Raw genomic sequence first — 24,911 nt, forward strand, 5'->3', positions numbered from 1 at the left:
ACACCCTGTTTCTTGCTTCTGCACATACAGTATGCAAGTCACCCCCAAGTGGTCATGCAAGTTAGGGTCATTGGGCACGTTCCAGGGAAAATTCGGCACACTGAAGGCTGCTGAAATTAAGAGTGGAATTAAATGATGTCCTGCTGAGCTCCATGGACTTATGTTTCCTTAAAATTCACAATACTGTAAGCAATTCAGATAAGAAATATCCATCCCAATTAACTCACTGTCTTTTGTTTTTAAAACTCTTACCACATTACTTTAGCATAAATCTGCATTCACACTGTAATCCACGCATCTATTCATGTGGTAAAAACGTCTGCATAACTGTTGCTTTTACTTTAATTTTTATTATAATTGTATAATATCTTTCTTATTCAACTCCTATGGAAGTAACATAACATAACAACGATAGCTGTTGTTATACATGGGTTCATGTACTTCAAACAAACATTTTAGACCGTTAAAGAAAAGGAAAACAGGAATATTGACAGATATGAAAAGAATGTCCTATCTTAATTTTCTGAAACCTGAATCCACACGTCACTGTATGAAGAATTTACTCAGAGGTTTGTCTAAATTTAAGGTAACTTCCACATGTATCTAACTCAGGATACTTCCAACATGAAATTTGCTCTTTAGTATCTGTTAGAAAGGAAATCAGTAATTATCTCAAATGCTTTCAAAGATAACATAACCATCTCTGACCAATCCACTTGGAATATATATATATATATATATATATATATGCATATATACATACAAAATCTATACAACATATAATCTGAATAACACGCTATGGGATGACTCCTATCGGCTATACAAATAGGAATATATACACAAGTGGCTGTATTCACATTAAACCATGGTTTAGCACGACAAATAGAAGCTGGAAGGATCCTGAGCAAGGTTTGGGCGTGTGTGCTTTCCCTCCCCTCTCTATCTTTGATTAGCCTGAAGGGAGGATTTCAGCAGTGATTAATTTCAGTTCCTCTTAAACTCTGCTTGTTCTGGAATATGAACTGGAATATGAACCCAGGGCAGTTTCAAAAACCACCCAAACTCAAACCATGGGTTATAAAGCTGGCTTGTTTAAACTAAGCATAGTGCAAACCACGATCCCCAGTTCACGTGCAATGGAAACCTGAGATTAAGAGAAAGTAAACACTGCTGAAGTCCTCCCTCAGACCATGCAGACAGAAAAATGGAGGGAATGTGTGAACCCAACAATCACCTGGGCTCATTTCAGCTCATGCAGGTCACACTAAACCATGATGATGTATGAACGTGGCCAATAATCCTAACTGTTGTACAAAGCTGAGACTGGAAAGCAATTTCTAGGTAGAAACCAGTAGAACTGAGTATCAGGTACACGAGAAAGCAAGTAACGCTTCCTGGCATAACAACTAAAATGAAAGTTGATGGTAGCAGTTTTGCAACAATAGTTTCTAAGGCAATTCTAAGCTTTTCAAGGTGCAAACCTCAATTCTGTTGCATAATTCAGAATGCAGATTTCAGGCGTATTAGACACAGAATATAGTGTTATACGTCTAAGAACTTGGCAGGAACATGGTGTAAGGGGCAGTAGGACTTTGTTTTTGAGAGCTTGTCCCACATGAGTCAAGCATCCCAAAGTAATAATCTGACGCTGAAGAATTCATTATATACAAGTGTTGACTCCCTTTTGAATTCTTCCATTTCAGTCACTCTCGATATATTTCAATCTATTTACATCTCTCACGTGGTTATACAATTTCTGTTTCTAAGGCTATATCCACTTAACCTGGGAGTACTTCCAAGTTGGCACACATAGAATTGCAATGTAAATAAAGCTAATCAGTTCCTCGATCTGGTTCTCTTCCACTTAACTAACAGTGCCAACCTATGCGTCTCTATTCAGAGGTAAGTCCCAGTGAGTTTAATGGGACTTACCCCCACATAAGTGCTCATAGGATTGCAGCCTAATTGCCCCAAGTCAATATATACAAACCTGGGACTTCTCACTTGAACACATGATTAATTCATGCAGCTAAAGCATGTACGAAGTTCACATGGTAATGAAAATAACCCCATAAATAGTCCTTATAAACACTGCAACCAGAATATGCTTTGTGTTTATACTAGAAAAAATATTTTTTTAAAAAAACAAAAACACACGAAGAGCTTATCTGTAGGACTAGGAGTGCCAAGTTGAGGTATAATTGTGTTTTTATGAAGTAACAGTATTGAAGTAAAATACAGTATTCCGGTTATTTGGTTTTCCTGTTGTGAAGAGGAACTCCTGTAAGCAGCCATGGAAAAAGTAAGTCTTAACTGTGACATTTCTCTACTAAGACAGGATTCAGTGGTCCTATTTTCTTCCAGTGTGAGCCAATTTAAAAACACATCTCCATTCACCACGAGCAGCAGGACATTGGTTGTTTTTTTATCATAGAGATGGGTTGCTTGTCTATTGCTCAGTCTTGGGTTGATGGTAACATAGCACCTGATGTATGGATGTCGTACGTGGGATACTCACATATTACAGGGCTCACTTTTCATGTAAAGTATCGACACTCTGTAGAGTCAATATTGCAAAATGAAGTGCAGCATAATTTTCCATAAGACCTAAGACAGAAGATGAACACACACCAGTCATTATTACACATGACACTTTTTTTACCAGTTGATTTTTATATCTTATTTCTATCAGGGCGTCCACAGATGGATTTTGAATGCAGCGTTTAGCAGTGAGGCAAATACGTTAGACAGAGGGATGTTCGAAAAAGGCTGCACAGAAACATTTGCCGCAGAGACATGATTTGCGGCACAAAATAAAGTACAATTTGCAATAACATTGCCAACTGAACACTTAATCAATACAGTCCAATATCAAGCTTTGTTTTAACCTATATCTCATTATGCATCCAATTAACAGAATGCTCAAAGGGCAATATGAAGTTATTTGCAGATTCACAAAGCACAATTATCACAGCTGCTGTCATGTCTGGAAATTTGAAAACCCTGAAATAAAGGCCTTGGTTTTCAAAATCTGGACCAAGTATCAACCTTTAACGTGTATACATTTTATGGTTGCTTTCCTAAAATGTCTGTTTATCGAGTCCCATTGATGTAAAAGGTGCTGTAAGGAGTTAAATTACATCCTGAGAGTAAATACAGACGAGGGTTTGCAGAACTGACTCTTGTGTTTTCTTTATTCCTGCCAATTAACACATTACTCTTTCAGGAGCCATGAGAACTCTCCAGATAATTTCATTTGCAAATGGAATGTTTCCTGTAAGATCATAATGATACCTGACAGCTACAGCTATTGCAGGTAAAATACTGCTGACCAGAAGAAGCTATTAATACCAATGCATGCAAGTCAGATTACAAGCAAACAAAGGCCTCAGCTAAAGTCACATTTACATCATACATTTAAAGCGCATGGTTTGCCCCAAAGAATCCTGGGAACAGTAGTTTTCTAAAGGTGCTGGGAATGGTCATTCTGTGAGGGGTAAACTACAGTTTCCAGGATTCTTTGGGGGAAGCCATGGATGTATGGTGTGGGTGTGACCTCAATTTCCTGCTGGACTAAAGAGAAGCACTACAGCTCTGTACCGCATGAATATGTTTTTAGCTCGCTCCAGTGTACAACTGATGGCTAACAGCAACCACAGCCTTAATTAGCTCTTTTCTAATTCAAGTGTAGACTTCATAGGTGCCTAAATCGGGTGGGGAGAGAATCTGCAAACAGTAGAGATGTCCTAAAGGTAAAGGTACCCCTGCCCGTACGAACCAGTCGTGTCCGACTCTAGGGTTGTGTGCCCATCTCACTTAAGAGGCCGGGGGCCAGCGCTGTCTGCAGACACTTCCGGGTCACGTGGCCAGTGTGACAAGCTGCATCTGGCGAGCCAGCGCAGCACACAGAAACACCGTTTACCTTCCCGCTAGTAAGCGGTCCCTATTTATCTACTTGCACCCGGGGGTGCTTTCGAACTGCTAGGTAGGCAGGCGCTGGGACCGAGCAACGGGAGCGCACCCCGCCGCGGGGATTTGAACCGCCGACCTGACGATCGGCAAGTCCTAGGCGCTGAGGTTTTACCCACAGCGCCACCCGCGTCCTAGAGACGTCCTACACTTGCACAAAAACAAAGGTTGCCCCTCCATCTGCTTCAGTTAAAATTTATGCATCTATGAGTCTCTCATGACTCTTGGGGATATTCCCAACAACATAAGGTAATTGTAAGTAACTAGCTTTGGGTGCATGAGAGAGAAGAGTACTATGATGGCGGAGCCTCCTCTTCCTCCTCAGTTTCCTAGAGATGTCAAGTGAAACAAATCTGGGGACGTTGTCCCTACACCCCAAGATGCCTTGATGCATGAGACCTAGGTCTTTCTAGCCAGTGGTTTCTTGAAGTCCCATGGTGGGTCATATCTGCGGAGTTAGCTATTGTGTCCCAACAGCTTTAGTACCAAAGTACAGTGGTACCTCGGGTTAAGTACTTAATTCGTTCCGGAGGTCCGTTCTTAACCTGAAACTGTTCTCAACCTGAAGCACCACTTTAGCTAATGGGGCCTCCTGCTGCAGCTGCACCGCCGGAGCCCGATTTCTGTTCTTATCCTGAAGCAAAGTTCTTAACCTGAAACACTATTTCTGGGTTAGCAGAGTGTGTAACCTGAAGCGTATGTAACCTGAAGCGTATGTAACCCGAGGTACCACTGTACCCACTTCCTCAGAATATTTCTACCCCATCTTCCACCTGCCCAATTCTCCTCCCCACCAGGTAAAACAAAGGGAGATTGGATCATCATCATTGAAATGACCACCGGGAAGAAGGGGTGACCATAGAGAGGCACAGCCAGTTACTTCCCTACAACTATTAATTCAAGGTGAAAAGGGATCCCTCCCTTTGTCTCCAAGCAACCACAGACAACATGTGATTGGGGCCACAGGAATCAGCCCCCCCCCCCACTAAAACCAACAATCCATTGGTTCCTGGTGGAGCAAAGCAATGAAAACAGACCTTTGCCTCCATCTTCCTTCCCAGTCCAATCTTTTGTGGATTTTTAAAACGAATCATACTCTCCCATGATGTGAAAAAAATAACTTAAATTTGCCTTACCCAGGGAGATACGTTTTGCAAGTTAAGTATCCAAAATCTTTCCCATCACACTCTTCTACACCTTCATGTCGGTAGCCGTCTCCACAATAAGCATGGCGACATTCTAATAAACCCGAAATAAAAGAGAAAGGTAAATAAATACATAAATGGGGTTATTTGCAGCTGCTAGCTAGCTCCTTGCATGTCAGAGGACAGTGTGAACTTTCTTCCACATCACCCATTAACTCCAAGATTAATCAGTTTGCTTGCCTGTGTATGTTTACAAAACTATCTGTTGAAAAGTAAAATACCAGCTCTTTCCCACTTAATGAAAGTTGCTTTTCCTCAGTGTTTTGCTGATTTTTTATCCAGATCACATGTGGAAACAGTGAAGTATATCAATTAGGCTTTCCATTTATCTGAGAATCCTTGTGTATATATAAATTAGGCTTTCCATTTATCTGAGAATCCTTGTGTATATGAAAGCAAGAAAACGTACTTATACAATCGTACTTATACAATCGTACTTATACAATCATCAACGTACTTATACAAACGTACTTATACAATCATCAGTCACTATGTTATTGCCATCATCGCATTCTTCACCATCTTGGAGGACCCTGTCTCCACAGGTGCTGCCATCTTCCAGCGGGTAGTCCACAGGATAAAAAGGCGTGAGCTGCTGGAATAAACACGAAACAGATACTTGAGTGGAACTATAAACATCTTGGAAAAGGAGGCACCAAAGGAACATGTGATTCCTGTTCTCACTTGCTGAAGATTAGGTGTCTGCTCCTGCCACTTCAGCCAAATGCACAATCCCCTGGAAATGTTTGTGTCAGAGTCCTCACAGCTATAATACGAATACAGCCAGAACCTCTAACAATTTACATCCAAACCAGAATGCAAACCATTTTATTTTATGGCAGGTCTTTACTCACCCTTGAGGAGTTCAGTGAATTTAGGTTGAAGGGTGTGTATTTTAAAATCCTTTCCTTTTTTTACATAGCCCGCGATCATAGAATATGGACCCTCAGGACTAGCACAGACTGCTGATTGATTGATTGATTAATCAGTCTCTCCCTTAACTGCTTCAGTCTTAAGTATGAGGTGAAGAAACGTACTGCTCTGCAGTCTGTATCCCTTAAGACTGATTAAGGAGTATCATAACAGGCCAATGGTTTTTGCAGTTTGCGGTACAGATAAGCATGGGATATTTATCTACACAATTCTGAAACTGAAGAGTGCAACCCCATGCGTGCTTACTCAGAAGCACACCCCACTGTGTACAAGGGGACTTTCTCCCCTGTAAGTGCATATAGGACTGCAGTTGGGCAGAGAAATCGCAGGCAGGATAGTGTGGTGGAGTGAAATGGCATATAATTCCTCGCATCTGAAGTGTGTGTATGTGTCGGGGTGTGTGTGTGATTGAATGGTGTAGCTGATGCTCCTGATCCTGAAGCCTCTTGGAATAATGAAGGGAATTTGAGTCCAATGGATTCTAGGCCAGGTCTGACACATACACGCCCAATTGCTAGATGCCTGTTTCAGGGCCTACTGCTGGCAGAAATAGATTTATGCCTACAGAGGTGCCCTCTGCTCTGCTGGAGGAACTCTCTGCCCCATGCTAACTCCCTCCAGCCAACAGATCTGGGGATTAGGATTGCCCTGCAAACTGCCCTTTCACATTATACAGATATACATGTATAGCAGATTCTTCAAGTGTCCCTATTTTCCAGGGACAGTCCTGAATTTACAGAAGCTGTCTGAGTTTCTGATTTGATCCCAGAATGCCCCACTTTCCCTTAGGATGTCCTTATTTTCACTGGAGAAATGTTGGAGGGTGTAGAGTTATCCAACCCCTGAGCTGTCTGAAGGCAATCCTGTATAGGGAAGATTTAAAATTTTTTTTTAAATGTTTTATTATGTTTTTATATATGTTGGAAGCTGCCCAGAGCAGCTGGGGCAACCCAGTAAGATGTGTGAGGTAAAAATAGTAAAATGATCATTATGGAATGTGACGTGCCTATTTTCATCGGAGAAATGTTGGGGAGGGGGTTTGGTATAGACCACTTGTTTTGTTTATGTCTGCCATATTCTGTTCAGTGATATTTGCTTTTTCTGATATATATTCGGGGGGGCGGGGGGGAACAATTGAGAGTTCATCTGCTGCACTTCACCCAATAAATATTTTAAACATAATTTTTTTTTAGTTCCAATGGAATGAAATGCTTACAAAACTTGCACTATTTATTTATCATTTATTTACCTACCTACCTGAATTGGAAGCCATCCAAAAGCATCTTTGAAATACAAAGATCTCTGATCTCTACGAAACGCTAGGGCATTTTCTGTGTTTAACCTGTCCAGTTCTTCCTGATTATTCACTACAAAAATCTGGAAAAGAGAAATAAAAAAGTAGGAGTCGGAGAAGACACAAGGCTGCCGCAACACCTACTGTAGGAGAGAATACTAAGTGGCGATGGAAATTTAGAGACCAGTTCCAAATCTGAAGGGTCTGAAACCTTCCCCATTGACCTCAAAAACCCACTTGTAATTAAGCGGAATGTACTGTTTGCTCTAATCAAGGGACCAGGAACCCGATACTATGAACACACTCCACTAATAATGAAAACCAGGGGTGAGGAATGAATTGTCCTCCACATGTCACTGAACTCCAACTCCCATCGGCCCCCACCAGCACAGCAATAATGTTAGGGATGATGGAAGCTTTGCCTGACAAAATTTTGAGGGTGGCAGATTTCCTAGGCCTAGCCTAATACGTAACCAGTGTTGCTATCTGCCCATCCTCATGCAAGCGAAAATAGAGACTCTTTTCTGTAGGTAGAATAGTCTTCGAGGAAAAAGAATGAGGGAGAGATGTGCTCCATGTCTAGAAGGTGAGAGAAAACAACCTCCAAAGTTTGAGACAAACAAAGAGGTAACTTAAGCAATTAATTGTTTTAAATTGTTTAACTCCAGAATTGACAGGGAGAGGAGGTAGTTATGGTTGCATCATAGTCACATCATAGGCACCATTCCACAGTTGCCCGTAAGTGAAGGAACATGGGATCTGCCCCATACCGAATCAGACCATTGATCCATCTAGCTCTATATTGTCTGCACTGACAAACCCACAGCAGCCCAGATCAAATTGACCGAAGCGGCTACTTCATGCCAGTGGTCTGGATCCGTTAACACAGTATGCCCGTATCAACTCCTATCAACCTCACTTACTGCAGGAACCTTTGAATAAGGTTGTCCAAACAGTGGCTCATCATAGGGTGGGATATTCCCATTTTGCGGAGCGTTGCAGAGACATTTTCCTGGAGGTCCAGGAAGTCCTCTCTCTCCTTTTGTCCCCATTGTTAGTTGCCCTAGAAAACATCAGATTTGACACGCAAGGTAGTTGCTGAAATAGATAAAGACATACTGAAAAGGGAAAATCGAGTCCCTGCCTGCGAGCTAAGCATCTTATATTGAAAAGCTGTCTTTGACACCTGTAAGCTTCTTTGGGGGCTTGTACAATCACTTGTCAAATATTATTGGCCTTCCAACTTTGGGGGTGGTTGTATATTGTTTGCCATCATTGTTTGATTTCCATGGGTTATTAAATTGGTCTTTAACTTGGGATGTTTCCAGATGGATGTTTATTGTGGATTCTGTGCTCTTCATGCATGCAAGTTGAGTCATTGGCATTTAAATGCCAACCCATTAAACCCCCTCCACATTAACTTCAGACTGATCCTTCTGCCCTTTCCAGGGGAAATCCAATAAGTAACGCACACACACTCAAACCCTTTAGCAATGACCCATTTGCAAATTAAAGCCCCATCTGGAAGCACCGTTATCATTGCCTTTTAACAAAAGACCAGGCTATGTGAGTGAGTGAATAACTATTTTGGATCTCAGCAGAAGATTTGCAGAGGAACTATTATTTATGCTCAAGGTGGTATTTGGGGCAGTTCAACATGATCCCACTTTCAATACTATTTGTATCTGCAAAAGTTTCAGGGTGGGCATACTGCTTCATTTCCAAGTTCTGTTCCATAACTTACTGCTGAAATCCTCAAACTCTTCAAACCACAAAAGTTCCAGTTTATTTTTTGTCCCACTTTAATTGTTCTGCAATACACCTCTCCAGGTGGTAATAACATGGAAACAATCTGGAAACATCGCAAAGCAACTAATGAAGCCGAAGTGTATGTAGATGGCCCAGTTTAAATCCACCTCTTATTCACTATTATTGAATCAATGGCATGTCCATTCCCACCAACACATCTAAGGCAACAACTGGAACACCATCTTTCTGATTTTTTCTTGCGAGAGGATGGCGGCCATTTTGGGCACCGAGGTCTCACGCGATTTCGCACCACAATCCCCCCCGGGGGGGGACCGCTTTTGGGGACAGAGCTCCGCAAATGCCCATTTTGGAGCATCATGAGAGACCACAGTGCCGAAATGGGCACCATCCTCTCATGAGAAAAAAACAGGATGTCTCTTTTTTTCAGGACACTGGTGGGGTATGGACTTGAATAAAGTATTGGAGGGGCGGAATGGGTAAGCCTCATCCTGCATAATCGATCACATGACATGGTACACACACACCCTTTGAATGCCCATCAACTGGGGGGGGCAGCCACCTCAAATATTTTATTGTGGGAGCGAAGGGACCTCGGCCCCTATGACACCAGTCTAGAAGGGCCCTTATTTCAGGGTGCAAGGGGTGGTTGAGAGCAAAAGAAGTCCAATCATAGTGCAGGAAAAGCTCAACCCCACACTAAAACCTTATCTTAAAAATGTGTGATTCCCCCCTCAGCTAGTGGTTCGGCAGAAACCTCATGGACGCCTGTCTCTTTTCTGTGAGGCAACTCAATGTGATTAAATTGAAGGGGGAAAGGGAATGAGCGGCCATTTTGAAAGGTCTGCCTTACCTGTTGCCAAAGGGCCTGGTGGACCAGGCTGACCAGGGGGGCCAGGTCTTCCAGGTGGGCCTGAGGCACCAGGAGGTCCTATGTCTCCCCTTTGTCCCTAGTATATAAAAGAAAGGACTGTTTCTTTATAACATTCCCTAATATGCTAATGTACTCTGTTATAGTGCAAATCCTATGGCTTCATGGGTCGAAACAGCATGCCCTTCAACTACACAGAAAAGATCGAAATGCCAAAATTGCAAATTAAATCTGCAGGACCTTTTACATATTATGGCAATTCCATGCATTTCCCCAACAAAAATATATTATTATAATATATAAAATATTACTGAACAATCCCATAAATTTCCCAGTTCTGCACATTTCAGAATGACTTATTACACTGGAACCTCGGTTTTCGAACGTTATCCGTTCCGGAAGACAGTTCGACTTCCGAATCATTCAAAAACCGAAAACTCAATACGGAAGCCTCAATACAATAGGGAAACTCAAAACAAAAGTTGTGTGGCATGTTCGGCTTCCGAAAATCATTCAAAAACCGGAGCAGTTACATCTGGGTTTTCAGCGTTCGAAAGCCAAAACATTCAATTACGAATGTGTTCGACAGCTGAGGTTCCACTGTGCTAGGACTACACCAAATTTTCAGAGAGAAAAATTGTGAGGAAATTTCTTCAAGAGTAGGGATGGGCAAATCTATCAATATTGGGGTTTCTCCCCGGTTTCTCGCTTTTCCAACCTTAAGTTCAATTCTCCACAATTTACATTCCGCCCCCCTCATAAAATTCACCAGCATTTTACTGTGAATTTCTGTAGACCCAAAAATGTTGTTTATAATTATCATCACCACCGCCACAGTGTGGCACTTGTAAGGTTGAAACCGGCAGAGTTGCACAGGCCAGCCTTGGCGTAACTGTAACTGAATGACTGGAGCCTGAGAAGACTCCTCATGAACCTGAAGGAGTCAAATGAGCTAAGCAAGATGGATCTCAGAATGGAAGTGGAAGTAACACCTTCTTAATTTAGCTGCCACTGCAGGCATTTTATATGGGGTTGTCAGCTGGCTCTGGAGAAAGGAAATGACTGAGTAGGTGAAAAGTGGCCCCTCTTATTACAAACAGCTATGTACACACGGCACTCGGTTTTTCAAAACAACATTTGGACTTTAGGAAATTCTAGGCCTGTAACAGAATCAACGGGAACCAATTGGCAAGCATATTTGTATTCAGCTACACTCTTAAGAAAAGCACATGTAATATTTTCTAGTTATTGCCATGTTGGGCCTGGTTTCTCTTGCTGAAAGCATACGCAAAGGTTTTTGTGCTAGCAGACATCAAAGAAAGTGATCGCCTCACAAACAATTATGTTTTCTAGAAGACATCCACACTTGTAAGAACATCAGACCAGATGCCTACAGGACGTCCGCTTCTCTATCAATAAAAGTTTTCAAGCAAAATATACTGCTTTATTTATTTTGTAGCTCTTACCAAGAGACTCTTTCTATACTGAATAACTTTATATAGAGTGAACTTGGGTATGCTATTAGTATGCGGGGCCACCACAAAGTAGGGCAGTTGTTTTGATACTTTTGGGGGACTCTCTAGGTATGCAGAAATATGTTTGTAAATTTAAGCATCTCTCCGTGTGTACTGTGTATTAAGGGGAGCAGAGTAGGCATGGTAGGGGAATTTAACTGTTTCCTGAGGGAAATTTCTCTTCTGAAGCTAGAATTTGCTGAAGTGGGAGTGTCGTCATTCTTCAAAAGGTCAAAATTATGAAAACAGAAAACTTTGCCTTGTGGGGAGAAAAAAACTAAGAGAGCCCCATAATATATTTTATTCAGTAAAGTCTCCACTGCTTTTTTAAATTCCTTTCCAAAGCAAATGGACATTAAGGAGTGGTTCAAGCAAGCATTTCCCCCTTTCCCAGCAATCTCCAGACTAACCACTACATAGAGAAAAAATATTGTGTGAACCAGGACTACATAGATATAGTCACTGCTCCTTGAATTAATGATGGTAAAACCAAGTTAGAGCTATTACATTTTCCCTTCTAGATGCATTATTTCTGACTGCAGATCATTTTACATTCTACAATTTCTTGAAGCAACAGTGCTGTACTGTACCAAGAGATTAATGCAATATTCTAGAGTATAGAGATGTGCTAGCTCCTTGACCTGACATGATTCCATGGTCCACCTTTAAGCATCACTGCTTTTCACTCATTAAATATCATGTTTTGTCATCTGCCATATTTCTGGATGAAGCAGTCTTTATCTGTTCTGAACTGACTTATATTCTCTATTTCCTCCTTTCTTGGCGATATTATGCCCTATTATAAATCATAATCAGATATCCTTGTTCCTTTGCATGGCATTTAATACAAGTGACAATAAATCTGGCCTGTTTTTTTTTTAAATAGGATGTTCAGAAGATCCAATTATACATCCAAAAACGTAGAGTCTAACCAAGGATAGGCAAATCTGTCAATTTTGGTTTCTCCCCTTGTCTCATTTTTATTTTATATATATATATATAAAATATTCTGTTTTACAATTTAAAATGCTCATTTTACATCTTTAAGATATCAGTAACTTCCCTTCTTCTCTTCTCATGGTTCATTTTACATAAAATAAATCCCTGCATATTTTACAAAAGCTATTCCATTCAGTATTCCATTATTGCATCCATCAAAGCTTATTTACACTGTTAAATTTACCTTAATGCTGCCAGTGCCATTGTTTCATTTTATCATTTTAAATAAGTTCAGTTTCCTACATTTCCACATCTGCATGTGATCTTAAAAAAAAAGTCTAAAGAATTAACCAGCATTTTAGCGCTGATTTCCCCTAATATACAATTTTTTTCTATGTAATGTTTCCTAATATCCTCATTTTTGCAAACCAATTTTCCCAGGCATATGCATTTTTGTATGCTATTTCCACTAACATACACATATTACAGTATATGCACACTTAGCTGTAGAATATGCATTTTCGTATCCATCGCTCAGCTAGAAAACTCCATTGCAAAATGTGAAGATTTTTTGAGAGGTGACTGCGTTGAAGTTTGAGTACTGTTTCAGAAAGTGTGAATTAGATAATATTCATCTTTACATGCCAAATGAACCAAATTCATCCCTCATCCCTTGCTGAGACGCAATCCACAGACAAAATATTTTCGGAAACAGGTTAAATCATATACAGTACAGGATTCCTACTTGTTTGCCTCTTTTCCCTGGTCTTCCAGTTGGGCCTCTGTGTCCGGATGAACCAGATTCCCCCTTTGGGCCCATTTCTCCCTTAACGGGGATGGAAAGGACAAAGAGAAGAGCTTTAGCACAAATATATTGACTTGGTTATTATTTACAGCCCAGCCCTGGGCAGCTTCCCACCCGCCTGAGAAGGAAGAGCTTTGAAGGGGTGGAACAGGCAGCTGACAGCTTGCCGGATCTGTCCCTTCAAATGTAAAAATGGATCCAGTCAGCTTTCTGTCTTTCAAATCCACACCTCCTCAGGGAGCCCAGATGGAATTCAGCAAAGGGCTGAATCTGTCCCTAAGACATAGTTTCCCCCACACTTATTCACAGATCCAGGCAGCATAAACCTCATGCAGAATACATTTCACTTATGAGTCTTAACAGTGCAATGTGTATATTTTGAGTGTAAGTACCTCTGAGTGAAACTGGGCTTATCCCCTCATAAGTGTGCACAGAAAGTTAAGTTCTACTGAACTCAATGGGAGTTACTTCTGAGTAAATCTATGAAGGATTGCACTTTTTAAAGGCTTCCCAAATATTAATGCCAACATAAGCCAAGCAGGTGGACAGCCTGAGAATTTATTGCTTCCTATAGACGTACCTTCTGCCCCAGCATTCCAGGGAAACCTATGTGTCCCTGCAAGAAAAATGTTGGGAAAGACACAAGTTAAATTGTTTTCTAATGAATCCCTTTGAGTTTCGTATAAACACAATAAGAAAGAATGCGAGTCACTGATTCAGTTTGATGATGGTGGTGGTTGCAATTAGAAAATAAAAATAAATCACCAGAAAAAACTATTACTTATGTGTTGCGTTTTTTTTTTTTTTACCTTGCCCTTCCTTGTATAGAAGCCCAAGATGGATGCATACAATAAGCAAAAGATACAAACCATTTAAAACAAATGTATAAAGTACTATCAGTAAAATAATGTATTATTTTATAATGAGGTGTAGTGATTACCCTTTTAAAATGTGGGGTTTTGGGGGGGGGAGTGTTGGGTTGTTGTTTTTATTTTGATTATATATTTGTGGTTTTATATTTTTGATTTTGTTCTGTGAACCGCCCTGAGACCTCCGAATATAAGGCGGTATATAAATTCAATTAAATAATAATAAAGTGTTGGACTAGGTAGGACCTGGGAGATCAGGGTTCGAATCACCGCTTGGCCATGGAGCTCCCATTGGGCCAGTCACAGTCCCTAAGCCAGCCTACCACACAGGGCTGTTGTGAGGAAAAAATGGGGAGGAAGAGAACCACCTCGAGCTTCTGAGAGGGAAAGTACGGTATAAATGCAAGTAGTAAGTATCAGTAAGTAAATAAATAAATACAGCAAATGAATTTTTTTTTATAAAAAAAATGATAAGTCATTTGGAAAATACGAGGTCATAGACTATTGCAGATATTTCTGACCAATTCTGACTTCACAGATAAGGGCTATAGTTCACCAGACCTTCAACCAAATAGATTTGTGTTATTGTCTTAGGAATGAGCATAGTTGATTGTGTACGGGAGTTAAACGAAGTCTGCATCTATAATCTCCATCCTCATACAACTATGCTATGAATGCAACCACAAATCAAGCTACGTTCAACACGAGTTAGGTGCTCTATTAAGGTAATTTTACCTTGTCTCCTTTGCTGCCTTTGTCGCCCTTCTCTCCGGGAGTTCCCTGTGGAAAACCATACAGGAGATAATAGCTATAGAACACGGCGTTTCAAATACCGATGTTTTCTTTCAGCGCTGAATGTAGAATTAAACACAGAAGCCCATCAAAATGAAGTTGTTTGGTATACAGAACACTTGTTAGATTCTTGGTTCCCCCACAATTACCATCCTCAGTACATTCCAGGCGATGTAATGAACACAACGACTTTCAAGTTAAATGTCATTTACTGATCTTCAGCTAGTGGGCCGTCACCTGAATTAAGCCAGTCTCTGAGCTAATGTAGATTGTACCAACATTCAGCATGGGTACCCTTTGTTTGCTTTAAAACCCTTTTCAGACATTAATGTATGGACAAATGACACACGCAGGCAGGGACAGCAAGCGCAGCAGGTACTAACCCCCAACCTGTGCTTTGACCCACTCCTCCCCCCAGCCCTCCTTATGCAGCATTCCTGATTACAGAGAGCTGGCTGTGTGTCAAAACTTGAACATGTACAAATTACAGGTATTTTCAGAAATGGAAATGTAGGTTGTGGGGGAGGCAGAGCCTTACGTCACATCCGCCTACGCCTTTTCTATGCATTAACAAATGAAATGAACTAAAGGGGATGAGAGGACAGGACAAAGAGAGAGCGGGAGGGGGGAGAACTGAGAGGAAAATAGAAGAAAGCAATGTACTGTATTCCCAGCACTTTGCCTGCTGACGTGTGCATGATTGTCCAGATGATTCCTGGCCAAATACGTAAACTTTCTCTTTTGCTGCTAAGCCTATCAGTGGCTATTAATCTGTGGCTGTATGAGAACATATAACCCATTTCTTGATACTATTCCTAATGGGTGGGGAATGCACATCATAAAGTGGCCTTAATTGGTTCTTCCAAACGGGAGCTCACCCCGTTGCGGGGATTCGAACCGTCAACTTTCTGATTGGGGGGCCTGAGGAACATAGGTCGCAATGCTTTTCAGGAATTAACTAAGAGTTCTTTGCATGACGAACCTTTTCTCCTCTGCTTCCAGGGTAACCCTAGAAGAAGATAAAAGAGCAGGTATTTACATGCTTGCTATTGATTACATCATAGTAACATATGGACTTTAAAATCAGGCTGGAAAAGCAATCCGTAATAAGTTGCAGCAACATTTTCCTTTGCAGCCGTTGGAAGAAAATCACAAATATGAGCATTTAAGCCTCAGCCTGGAGGCAGATATGAGAAACAAATAAATCTGGTACAGAAAGCATGCTAGCCTTGTTAGAAATTGCTTTGGAAATTAAAACAGCAGCAGAAAGCCATTATAATTCTCAGTATAATAATATAATTGAAAGCAGTCTCTGTGGTAAAATGCCTTAAGCCATATTCTTCAGCTGTTTCCTCTTATCTAGCAAAGGCAAGTCTCTCTCTGGTGTTTACTTTGACTGTACCTCAGCTTAGACCCAACTCTTTTGTAGCAACTCCCATGGACATTTAAGATTTTTTAAAAGAAATTATAGCTGCAATTGCGTAATGTAAATACCTAGGCCACTTAGTGGTTTTTAATGATTAAGTGGTATACCATTTGTCAAGCAATTAAATAAACCAACATTAAAGAGATATAGCCTCAATATGTATCTGTTTTGGATACAAATGATGCTTAAACAAAGGTTCTTTTCTCTTTTTAAATCGCCTTTGGCTATAGACAGTACTCTAGTTTTGTCACTTTGTAATCATTTCATCTTCTGCTAAACATGAAGTTGCTAATGTCTTATGCCTATGCACTTTTAGTATGATAATATAGAGGGATTTCATGGTCCTGCACCCACCGCAAGACATCCAATGCACAGGAAAATAATCCAAGTTGTGTTGCACAAGCACAATTCACAATTTGGCACGGCGTCTATAAATTAATGTGGGATGTTTTGCAGGATTGTGATTTGTGGCCATGCCCCAGATGACTAGTACTCCATCAGTACAGCCCATCTATCAAAACAAGAAGATAAAGCAATCTCCTTTAGCAAATATTCCAGCTGCTTTGGAACCACTAACCATTTTTAAATGTCAAATGTTGTTTTGAAAACCCAAAACAAAAACCAGCACCCTAGACATAAAAGTTGGGTGCAGCAGAAAGGGGAGTCCACTCATCCTATTCTTGGACCAAGGTTACACACACCATCTAATACGTGAGGGTGGCAGGAGGAAAGTGGGGGGGGGGAATTATAACTGTCTGGATTTGGATACAGGTAGGTAGCCGTGTTGGTCTGCTGTAGTCGAAACAAAGTAAAAAAAATCCTTCCAGTAGCACCTTAGAGACCAACTAAATTTGTTATTGGTATGAGCTTTAGTGTGCATGCACACTTCTTCAGATACTTCTGATACCTGCTGTGGTGATCACACAGGGTCCCCGGACGTTTCACCATCTATTGATCTCTGTGCCACCACTTTATTTCTCGCTGCCACCACCCAGGCCCTACCTGGTAAAATACTGAGTCCAGACAGGGTTAAGTTGGAACATAAACTTCTGTTTATTTATTGCAGTTTAACAAGCGTGTGGTTTCATAAACGCTATCTGTCAAATAAATCATGGGGTGCCTATCCAGACCTATAACTTCCACTACCTGCTCTCACTCTCTAAACCACCTCTCAGATATTTACTTGTCTTCCTAGCTCCTAACTGTTCCTGACTCGGCTTATTTCGCTACACTAACTCAACCCTCCCACAGACTCTTTCCCAATTCACATCCACTCCAACCAACCAACCACCCAACTCCCAACGAACTCCCCCCTTCGCCCCTTCCAGAGCTGGTTTTATAGTCCCTCTGACTCCACCCCCCTGGGTTCTGATTGGTTAACCTGTTTAACTATTTCACCTCCAGCACTCTCATATGTTAACATCACACCTGCATGCACACGAAAGCTCATACCAATAACAAAATTAGGTGGTCTCTAAGGTGCTACTGGAAGGACTTTTTTTATTTTGTTTGGATTTGGATAATGGTGCTAATACAAATATAGTGTACAACAGTGCTATTTTTTCTAGAGAAAAAGGTGCTGGAACTCACCATGAACACCTCCCTTGTTCTCTTATAAATGACAATGGTGCCCACCTGAGAGGTGCCGGAACTGAGTTCCAGCTGAAATTAAAAGCCCTGGGGTCTTGAGGCCCATGTTACATGGATTTTGCTTTCAAATTACTCCCCCCCCCCTTATATTAGATTGTAGTAAGGTATTTGATTAAGAATAAAGCAGAAAACCAGCATGCTGACAAAACCTTTTGATTTTTCATTATTGCTATGGGGAAATCCTGTCTTTTCCTATTATTCCTTCTCCCCACGAACATTGCTGCTATCTTCAAACGATATACACAAGCACTTTGTTACCAAGGAAGCAGCTGTAAGCAGCCAGATAGGGACGACATAGCAGCTGGGTGAAACAAACCTTAAAGCCCGTTGGTCCTCTTGTACCTGGCAATCCCATCAAACCCAAATCTCCCTTTTCACCCTAGAGAGGTCAATAAAAAGAAGTTATTCATTGTGGCTGCAGAAAGGTGTCAGTAACTGGAACACAGACTGTTCTGGTTCGGAATCAGAGACAGCGGAAACAGACCACAGTCCTATGATTCCTCAAGCAGCAATACAACACGAAGTTTCATATGGCTAATTCAGACTAAATTGTAAAGAAATGTGTTGTCTCTTAATATCATCTCCTGCAACAGATGGTCATTTACCAGCACTACAATGAGACCCGCAAGCAACTGCACAACACTTCTGGCTCAATCTATATTGCTACTCTAGGGGAATGTTGCTCTTTGTTGCCCTTCTTAAATTATTAGTGTTATTAAACTGCAGAAGGAGATCCATTTAAGAAAGCAGGAGGGTGCGGGGTAGAGACTGTTGCTCACTCCCAGCCTCAGACCCTGCGGTCCCAAGGTACTTGGGGTTTTCCCAGAGCATCCCAGCACCTATTGCATTCAGGTGCCCAGGCAGCTGCCTGTACTGCCTCTTGGATTGGGCCGGCTTAGTCTCTCTGATTTACAGTATCAGCTGCTGAAGTCCACTTGGGCTGTCAGTTTTGGCTACTGGTCTACCCAGTTTCGCTTGCAAAATTTTTCGCTTGCGAAAAATGAGGAAGCTGGTGATTTGGGGGTGGGGAGCATCATCGTCATCATCATCAAATCTAGTAGGCTAAGTGTTTGTTAAGATAATATAGGAGCCAACTCCAGAGGGCTGTGGGTGCTTCTGCACCCGCAATAATATATTTGTCGGGGTCGGGCATCCACAAAGTCAATGAGAAAAGCCAGCAGGCAGCAGCGGTGCTGCATCCGAGAGAGAAACAGTTCAGTTCCGCCCTCCACAGCCAGCGAGCAAGACACCCTTTGGGGGGGCCTTGAATGCAGGGTGGGAAAGGGTGCCTCAATGGCTGAGGAGAGAAGGAAGAGGAGTCACTGCCACTGGCCGCCACAACACAGACATGGGATGTCACACACACACACCTGCACATAGATGAGGGACATCGTACACACTATGTGTAAGCGTGTGTGTGTGATGTTTCATGTCCACGTTATGGCACTCCTGTAGCCAAGTGATGGGGAAGAGAGTTATCAGGAATAAACAAAGAATATGGGAGAATTGTCATGATAAGAGAAGGCAGGGGAACTAAGAGGAGAAATGTCCATAGCAAATGATGGCTATGAGACATCATTCACACACACACACACACACACACACACACACACACACACACACAATATTATCACCCCATGGATACCACTATGGTCCATTCTGCCATCTTCCCATACTCTAAACTCCCACTATCATTCTGTGGTACATTTTCCTGCACATGCTCAGAAGTAAAGACGGCGTCACATTCCAGTACAGTGGTACCTCGGGTTACATACACTTCAGGTTAAATACGCTTCAGGTTACAGACTCCACTAACCCAGAAATAGTGCCTCAGGTTAAGAACTTTGCTTCAGGATGAGAACAGAAATCGTGCTCCGGCGGCACATCAGCAGCAGCAGAAGGCCCCATTAGCTAAAGTGGTGCTTCAGGTTAAGAACAGTTTCAGGTTAAGAACGGACCTCCGGAACGAATTAAGTACTTAACCCATGGTACCACTGTACTGCTCAAGAAACATGTGCAGCATTCAAATCCGGATTGAGTAACCATGTACAGAGGCCTGACCTCAGGAAACCTGTGTTTCTGAGCTTGAAGTCTTCCTCTCCATTGCATTGGGGTCCGAAAGCCATATGCCTTTAGGAACCTAGGGGCGCGCAATCGTTTACAAGCTCACTCTACCGCAAGTAAGCTGCATTCGACAAGATGGATTTAACTTAATTTGCATTACAGGTTTGACCACATTAGTAAATGGTGCCTTAATCTTACCTTCGGTCCTATTGGGCCAGGCCATCCAATAGGTCCTGGAAGTCCAGGCACACCTGGGGGACCTGGTCTGCCCTTCAAAAAAAGAGGCCGGGGATGGGGGGAAGGAAGTAGAAAGAGAAAAAAATCAGATGCAATAACATCAACATTGGTAGCAGTAATGTCTGAATACCGTATTGGCCCAAATATAAGCTGCACCCGCAAATAAGCCACACCTTTAAAATTGAAGGGCGGGGAAGGGAGACAATACCTGAGCTGCTTCCGGGGGGGGGGTGCGGGAGCTACGCCGCTTTGCTGGGAGCATAAAGGTTGTGAATACAGTGGTGCCCCTCAAGACGAAAAACCCGCTAGACGAAAGGGTTTTCCGTTTTTGAGTTGCTTCGCAAGACGATTTTCCCTATGGGCTTGCTTTGCAAGACGAAAACGTCTTGCGAGTCTTGCGATTTTTTTTCGCTCCCCCCCTTTTTCTAAGCCGCTAAGCCGCTAATAGCCTTTTAGCCGCTAAGCCGCTAAGCCTTTAATAGCCGCTAAGCCGCTAAACCGCTAATAGCGCTAATCCGCTAAGCCGCTAATAGGGTTGCTTCGCAAGACGAAAAAACCGCTAGATGAAGAGACTCGCAGAACGGATTATTTTTGTCTTGCGAGGCACCACTGTATAAGCTGCACTTTAACTTTTCACTGTTGGAATTTGGGAAAAAAGTGTGGCTTATATTCGGGCCAATACGGTTTAACGAAGCCTCTTTGAACGATAATAAAGCTACACCCTTGGAAGTTCTTCCTGACCACAGAACATTAAATGTGATAGTGTTGGGACATGATTGTTCATTTTGGGCTGTGGCCCCATTTGTTGTATGTATACCGGCCAGCATCCATCTAGTTTATGACACCGGTCAGAGTAATTAACAGTTGCTACATGCATGCAAAGCGGGCCCAGGAACATAGCATGTGCTGCTAGCACCTGGGGTAGGTGGGCACTCCGGGGTGGTCCATGCACACAGGGGGGCAGGGCGGGGCGTGGAGGGTGAGCAGAGCCCATGCCCAGCCCCAGCCCCTGCCACCAACACCCCACCTCCTGGAGCAAAGAGGGGCCATGCTGCGCCCATGACCTGACACTCACACTGCCCTGCCAGCCCCACTCTGCTCTGCGATGCCACAGGGCTGTGTGAGGAGGACACAACAGGCATTCACCCTTCCTGTTCAGCGTGCATGCCTGTTGCGCCCTCCTCATGCAGGCTGCAGCATCGCAAAGCCACTTCCGACTTCGGGAGGAGATGATGTTGCGGGCTTCACGCCCTCAACACGAGCGCGGAGGCTGGCTTCCAGCCCCCCCGTGATCACGGGAATCCTCGGGCCGCATCATCCCCTGAGCCAGCCATTCAGCTGGCTCGGGGTGTGTGGCTTGCCTCATTTAACGCAAGCGCAGCCCCGGGATCTCCCTCTTTGGTCCTGGTCAGCTGCTGAGGTTTCCCACCCACCCGCCCTTTAAGGTTCCCTTCTGACCTTGCTATGGACCTCGGTTGGTCACCATTGAGGGGCCTGGTAGGAATTTTTTCCACTTGGCAAATTGGCACCGGCCATTTGGGTTTTTGCCTACCTTGTAGCAAAACGTCACAACTCCTTTGGTTTTGGCGGTTAGGCATTGGTAGGGGTATTGTTATGTAGATGTGGGCGGGGGGAGGAGCGCCATCACCTCCCCCAAATATTGAAGGGTAGTCCGGTAAAGGATTCCAGGGGGCGTGGCCTCGTCCGAAGCCTATGGAAGCCAGGGCCTAAAGCGCGCCCCCGAGCGGTGACCCCGGGGGAGTCCCTAGTTGATGTGCCTCAGCAGGGCTCCCCCTGCTGGTGTTAACCCTTCCCGGTCTTCAAGCAATCAGGCTGAAGCCGGATAGTCGGATAGGACCATTGCCTAAGCCAATACCGCTCTTTACCTGTAACCAATAAAGTTGTGGCCAATTTTAGCCCATTAACCTAAAATAATGGTGTCATTATTTCTACTGGTGGGAGGCGGGGACTCACCACGCAAAGCAGGGCAGGCCTGGCAGGGCAGTGGGAGAGCACTCCAGGGGTACAGCAGCACAGGAAGGGCTGACAGAGCCCGGAGGAGCAAAATGCACACCCCCCCGTGTACCCAGGGCCACTGCCCCTCTGGTCTTCCCCAAGCAACACCACTAGGTGGGCCCAGTACTGTGGTCAGCTGACTAGCATCAGTGCCAACAGCCTGTTGCATTTCAATTCTAAAAAAATATCTTACAATGTGTGTGGATTTTTTTGCAGGCAAGTGGGATCGACTGATGAGTTATGACAGTGATGGTAAAAAATATTCTGTTTAAACAACATGAAGCAGAAGGAGATGGGAAGTAGGACCACTCTGTGGGCAGTGCTGGGAAGCCAGTTCCATCAGGCTCCTCCTCTGCATCAGCTCACTTGCCAGCAGCTATTCTATCAGGCTGCAGAAGAGGGAGAGAGATGCGTCACAGAGCCAGTTAACTGACTCTGCTAAGCCAAACACCTTCAGACACCTCCATCCCTCAGCTGTTACCTGGCAGCAACAATTCTATGTGACTGCAGAGGAGGAAGAGGCGGGGAACTAAGAGCTCCATTTGGCCCCTCTTCTCCTCAAACTCTTTCCATTGCAGTTGGCCTTACATGGAAAAATCTCTTTTAACATGTGAACGGGCACAATGCTGTAAAGGGTGTTATAAGATTTGTCTCATACCTTCCTTCCTGGTCTGCCGATCTCACCCTGTAAGATAAAGTAATGCATCAGTAGGAGACACAAACAATCCACGAATATGGGAGAAGGTAGAAAACAGGTCACAAGTAGCATACGATAATCTTTTGTGACAGGCTAAAGACAACTGGGGGAAGGCAAGAGAAACCACAAACACATTTATTTGTTTGTTTTCACTGCATTTCAATCACCCTTTTATGGTGGTATACATGGTTCTCCACCCTCCTCATTTAATCCTCACAACAGCCCTGCATAGCTGTCAACGTTTCCCTTTTTAAAAGGGAAATTCCCTTATTCCGAATAGGATTCCTCGCAAGAAAAGGGAAAAGTTGACAGCTATAACAGCCCTGTGAGGTAGACTAGGCTGAGAGGCAGTGAGCTTCATGGCCAAGTGAGGATTAGAAGGCTGGTATCCCAGGGAACCCCTAACCACTGCGACACACTGCCACGGGGATAGATGTGCAGTTTTGTTTCTTGGTAAACTTTAGAGGTGAAGCACAATAGTTTCTGGCTTGTGGGGATTGCTGGCATGTACATTTATTGGCCTGTCTAAACAGCCGCATCCTGCTTTTCATAGCCCAAGCCTTCACAAAGCAGGTAACGAGACAATGAGATATTGCAAATTCCGCTTTGAAACGAGAAGCTACTAAAAACATAGCATTATTAGTCATCGTACACTCAGACATTACAGGTCTGGAATCAGCAGGCATGGCAGCATGGGGCAAATTCCGGGGTGCTCAGGTCCTAGAGGGCACACCAGGGCTGATGCCAGCATCCCTTTAGGAATTTTTAACTCCTCCCCCCCAACTATATATAAATGCTACTTTAAAAAGTGAAATATACTCAGAGTCGAGTGTGAATTTCATGCTCTTTATTCAGCTTGTAGTAGCAATGAATGAATCTTTCCCCAAAACGTCTAGCTCTATATATATTATTTACACAATGGGCCCCGCGTGATTGGCTAATTCTGGGCTGCTCCTGTAGGCCAATCAGGTTATGGATTCACTTCCTCCAGAAGCCTGATTGGCTGTTCCTGCAGGCCAACCAGATTGCTGATTCGCTTCATCCAGGAGCCTGATTGGCTGCTCCTGCAGGCCAATCAGGTCGCTGATTCACTTCCACTAGGAGCTGGATTGGGTGGCTCCTGTGGACCAATCAGACTGCTGTTTTCTGGATCCTATTGTTCTAGGGTTCAGCTCAGTACATAACAAAAAGATTCAAGCAAAGCATCTTAATTTTCCCAGAATGCCTCTGGGGGTGACTGCAGCAGCTGCTTCATCTGCTTTTCTTATGCTAAACTGCCCATCACTACCTCAGCCTCTGGTACACTAGCTGGGGGATGCCACTAGGGTGTCGCTGGGTGGGACCTTGCCTCAAAGCTGATACCAGTAATCTACAGTTCCGAAATGACCTTACATCTAATGCATATACCTCCAAAGGTTCACCAATTATCACAGTTCAAAAACCAACCCTGGCACTTACTTTTTCCCCCTTTGGTCCCTTCATGCCAGGAACGCCTTGCGGGCCCTAAAAATAAAAAAGAGCAGAAATGGGACGTTCAACGTTGCTGATAACACTCCTCGTTTGTTCTTCTGCTCGCCTCAGCGTCTTTCGCCTGTCAGTTATGACAAAGTAATCAGAAGGCTTCCTACTTTTTTTGTTGCCAAGGATCTCTACCATGTTTCAGCCTCTTCAGCCCATCTCAGATCAGGACCGAAGTTCTCACACGAAGCTCAGTTCATGAGGGTTCACATCTGTCAGTCTCTACTGTCTAGCTGGATTTAATTTTCAGCTGCACGCACTACAGTTCCATTTAGGCAGGAGATAATGAGGCGCAGCGATGGGTCAGGTGATGAGGGGTGGAAGGATATAATGGAAAAGCAATCA

General features: G+C 43.2%; 1 protein-coding gene across 1 annotated transcript in view; it reads right to left on the minus strand.

Annotated features, from left to right (window-relative positions):
- Positions 1-330: 330 nt before the first annotated feature.
- COLQ (collagen like tail subunit of asymmetric acetylcholinesterase) overlaps positions 331-24,911 on the minus strand; it is a 39,387-nt gene continuing 14,806 nt past the window's right edge. The window contains 14 exon segments of the mRNA XM_053359553.1: positions 331-2,607; positions 5,106-5,208; positions 5,646-5,769; positions 7,365-7,484; positions 8,325-8,464; positions 10,022-10,118; positions 13,238-13,318; positions 13,878-13,913; positions 14,902-14,946; positions 15,941-15,967; positions 18,351-18,413; positions 20,297-20,368; positions 23,010-23,036; positions 24,507-24,551. Coding sequence (XP_053215528.1) covers positions 2,538-2,607; positions 5,106-5,208; positions 5,646-5,769; positions 7,365-7,484; positions 8,325-8,464; positions 10,022-10,118; positions 13,238-13,318; positions 13,878-13,913; positions 14,902-14,946; positions 15,941-15,967; positions 18,351-18,413; positions 20,297-20,368; positions 23,010-23,036; positions 24,507-24,551 — 1,050 coding nt within the window. The 3' untranslated portion in view covers positions 331-2,537.

The sequence above is a fragment of the Podarcis raffonei genome, chromosome 12 (assembly GCF_027172205.1).
Source record: "Podarcis raffonei isolate rPodRaf1 chromosome 12, rPodRaf1.pri, whole genome shotgun sequence".
Lineage (NCBI taxonomy): Eukaryota > Metazoa > Chordata > Lepidosauria > Squamata > Lacertidae > Podarcis > Podarcis raffonei.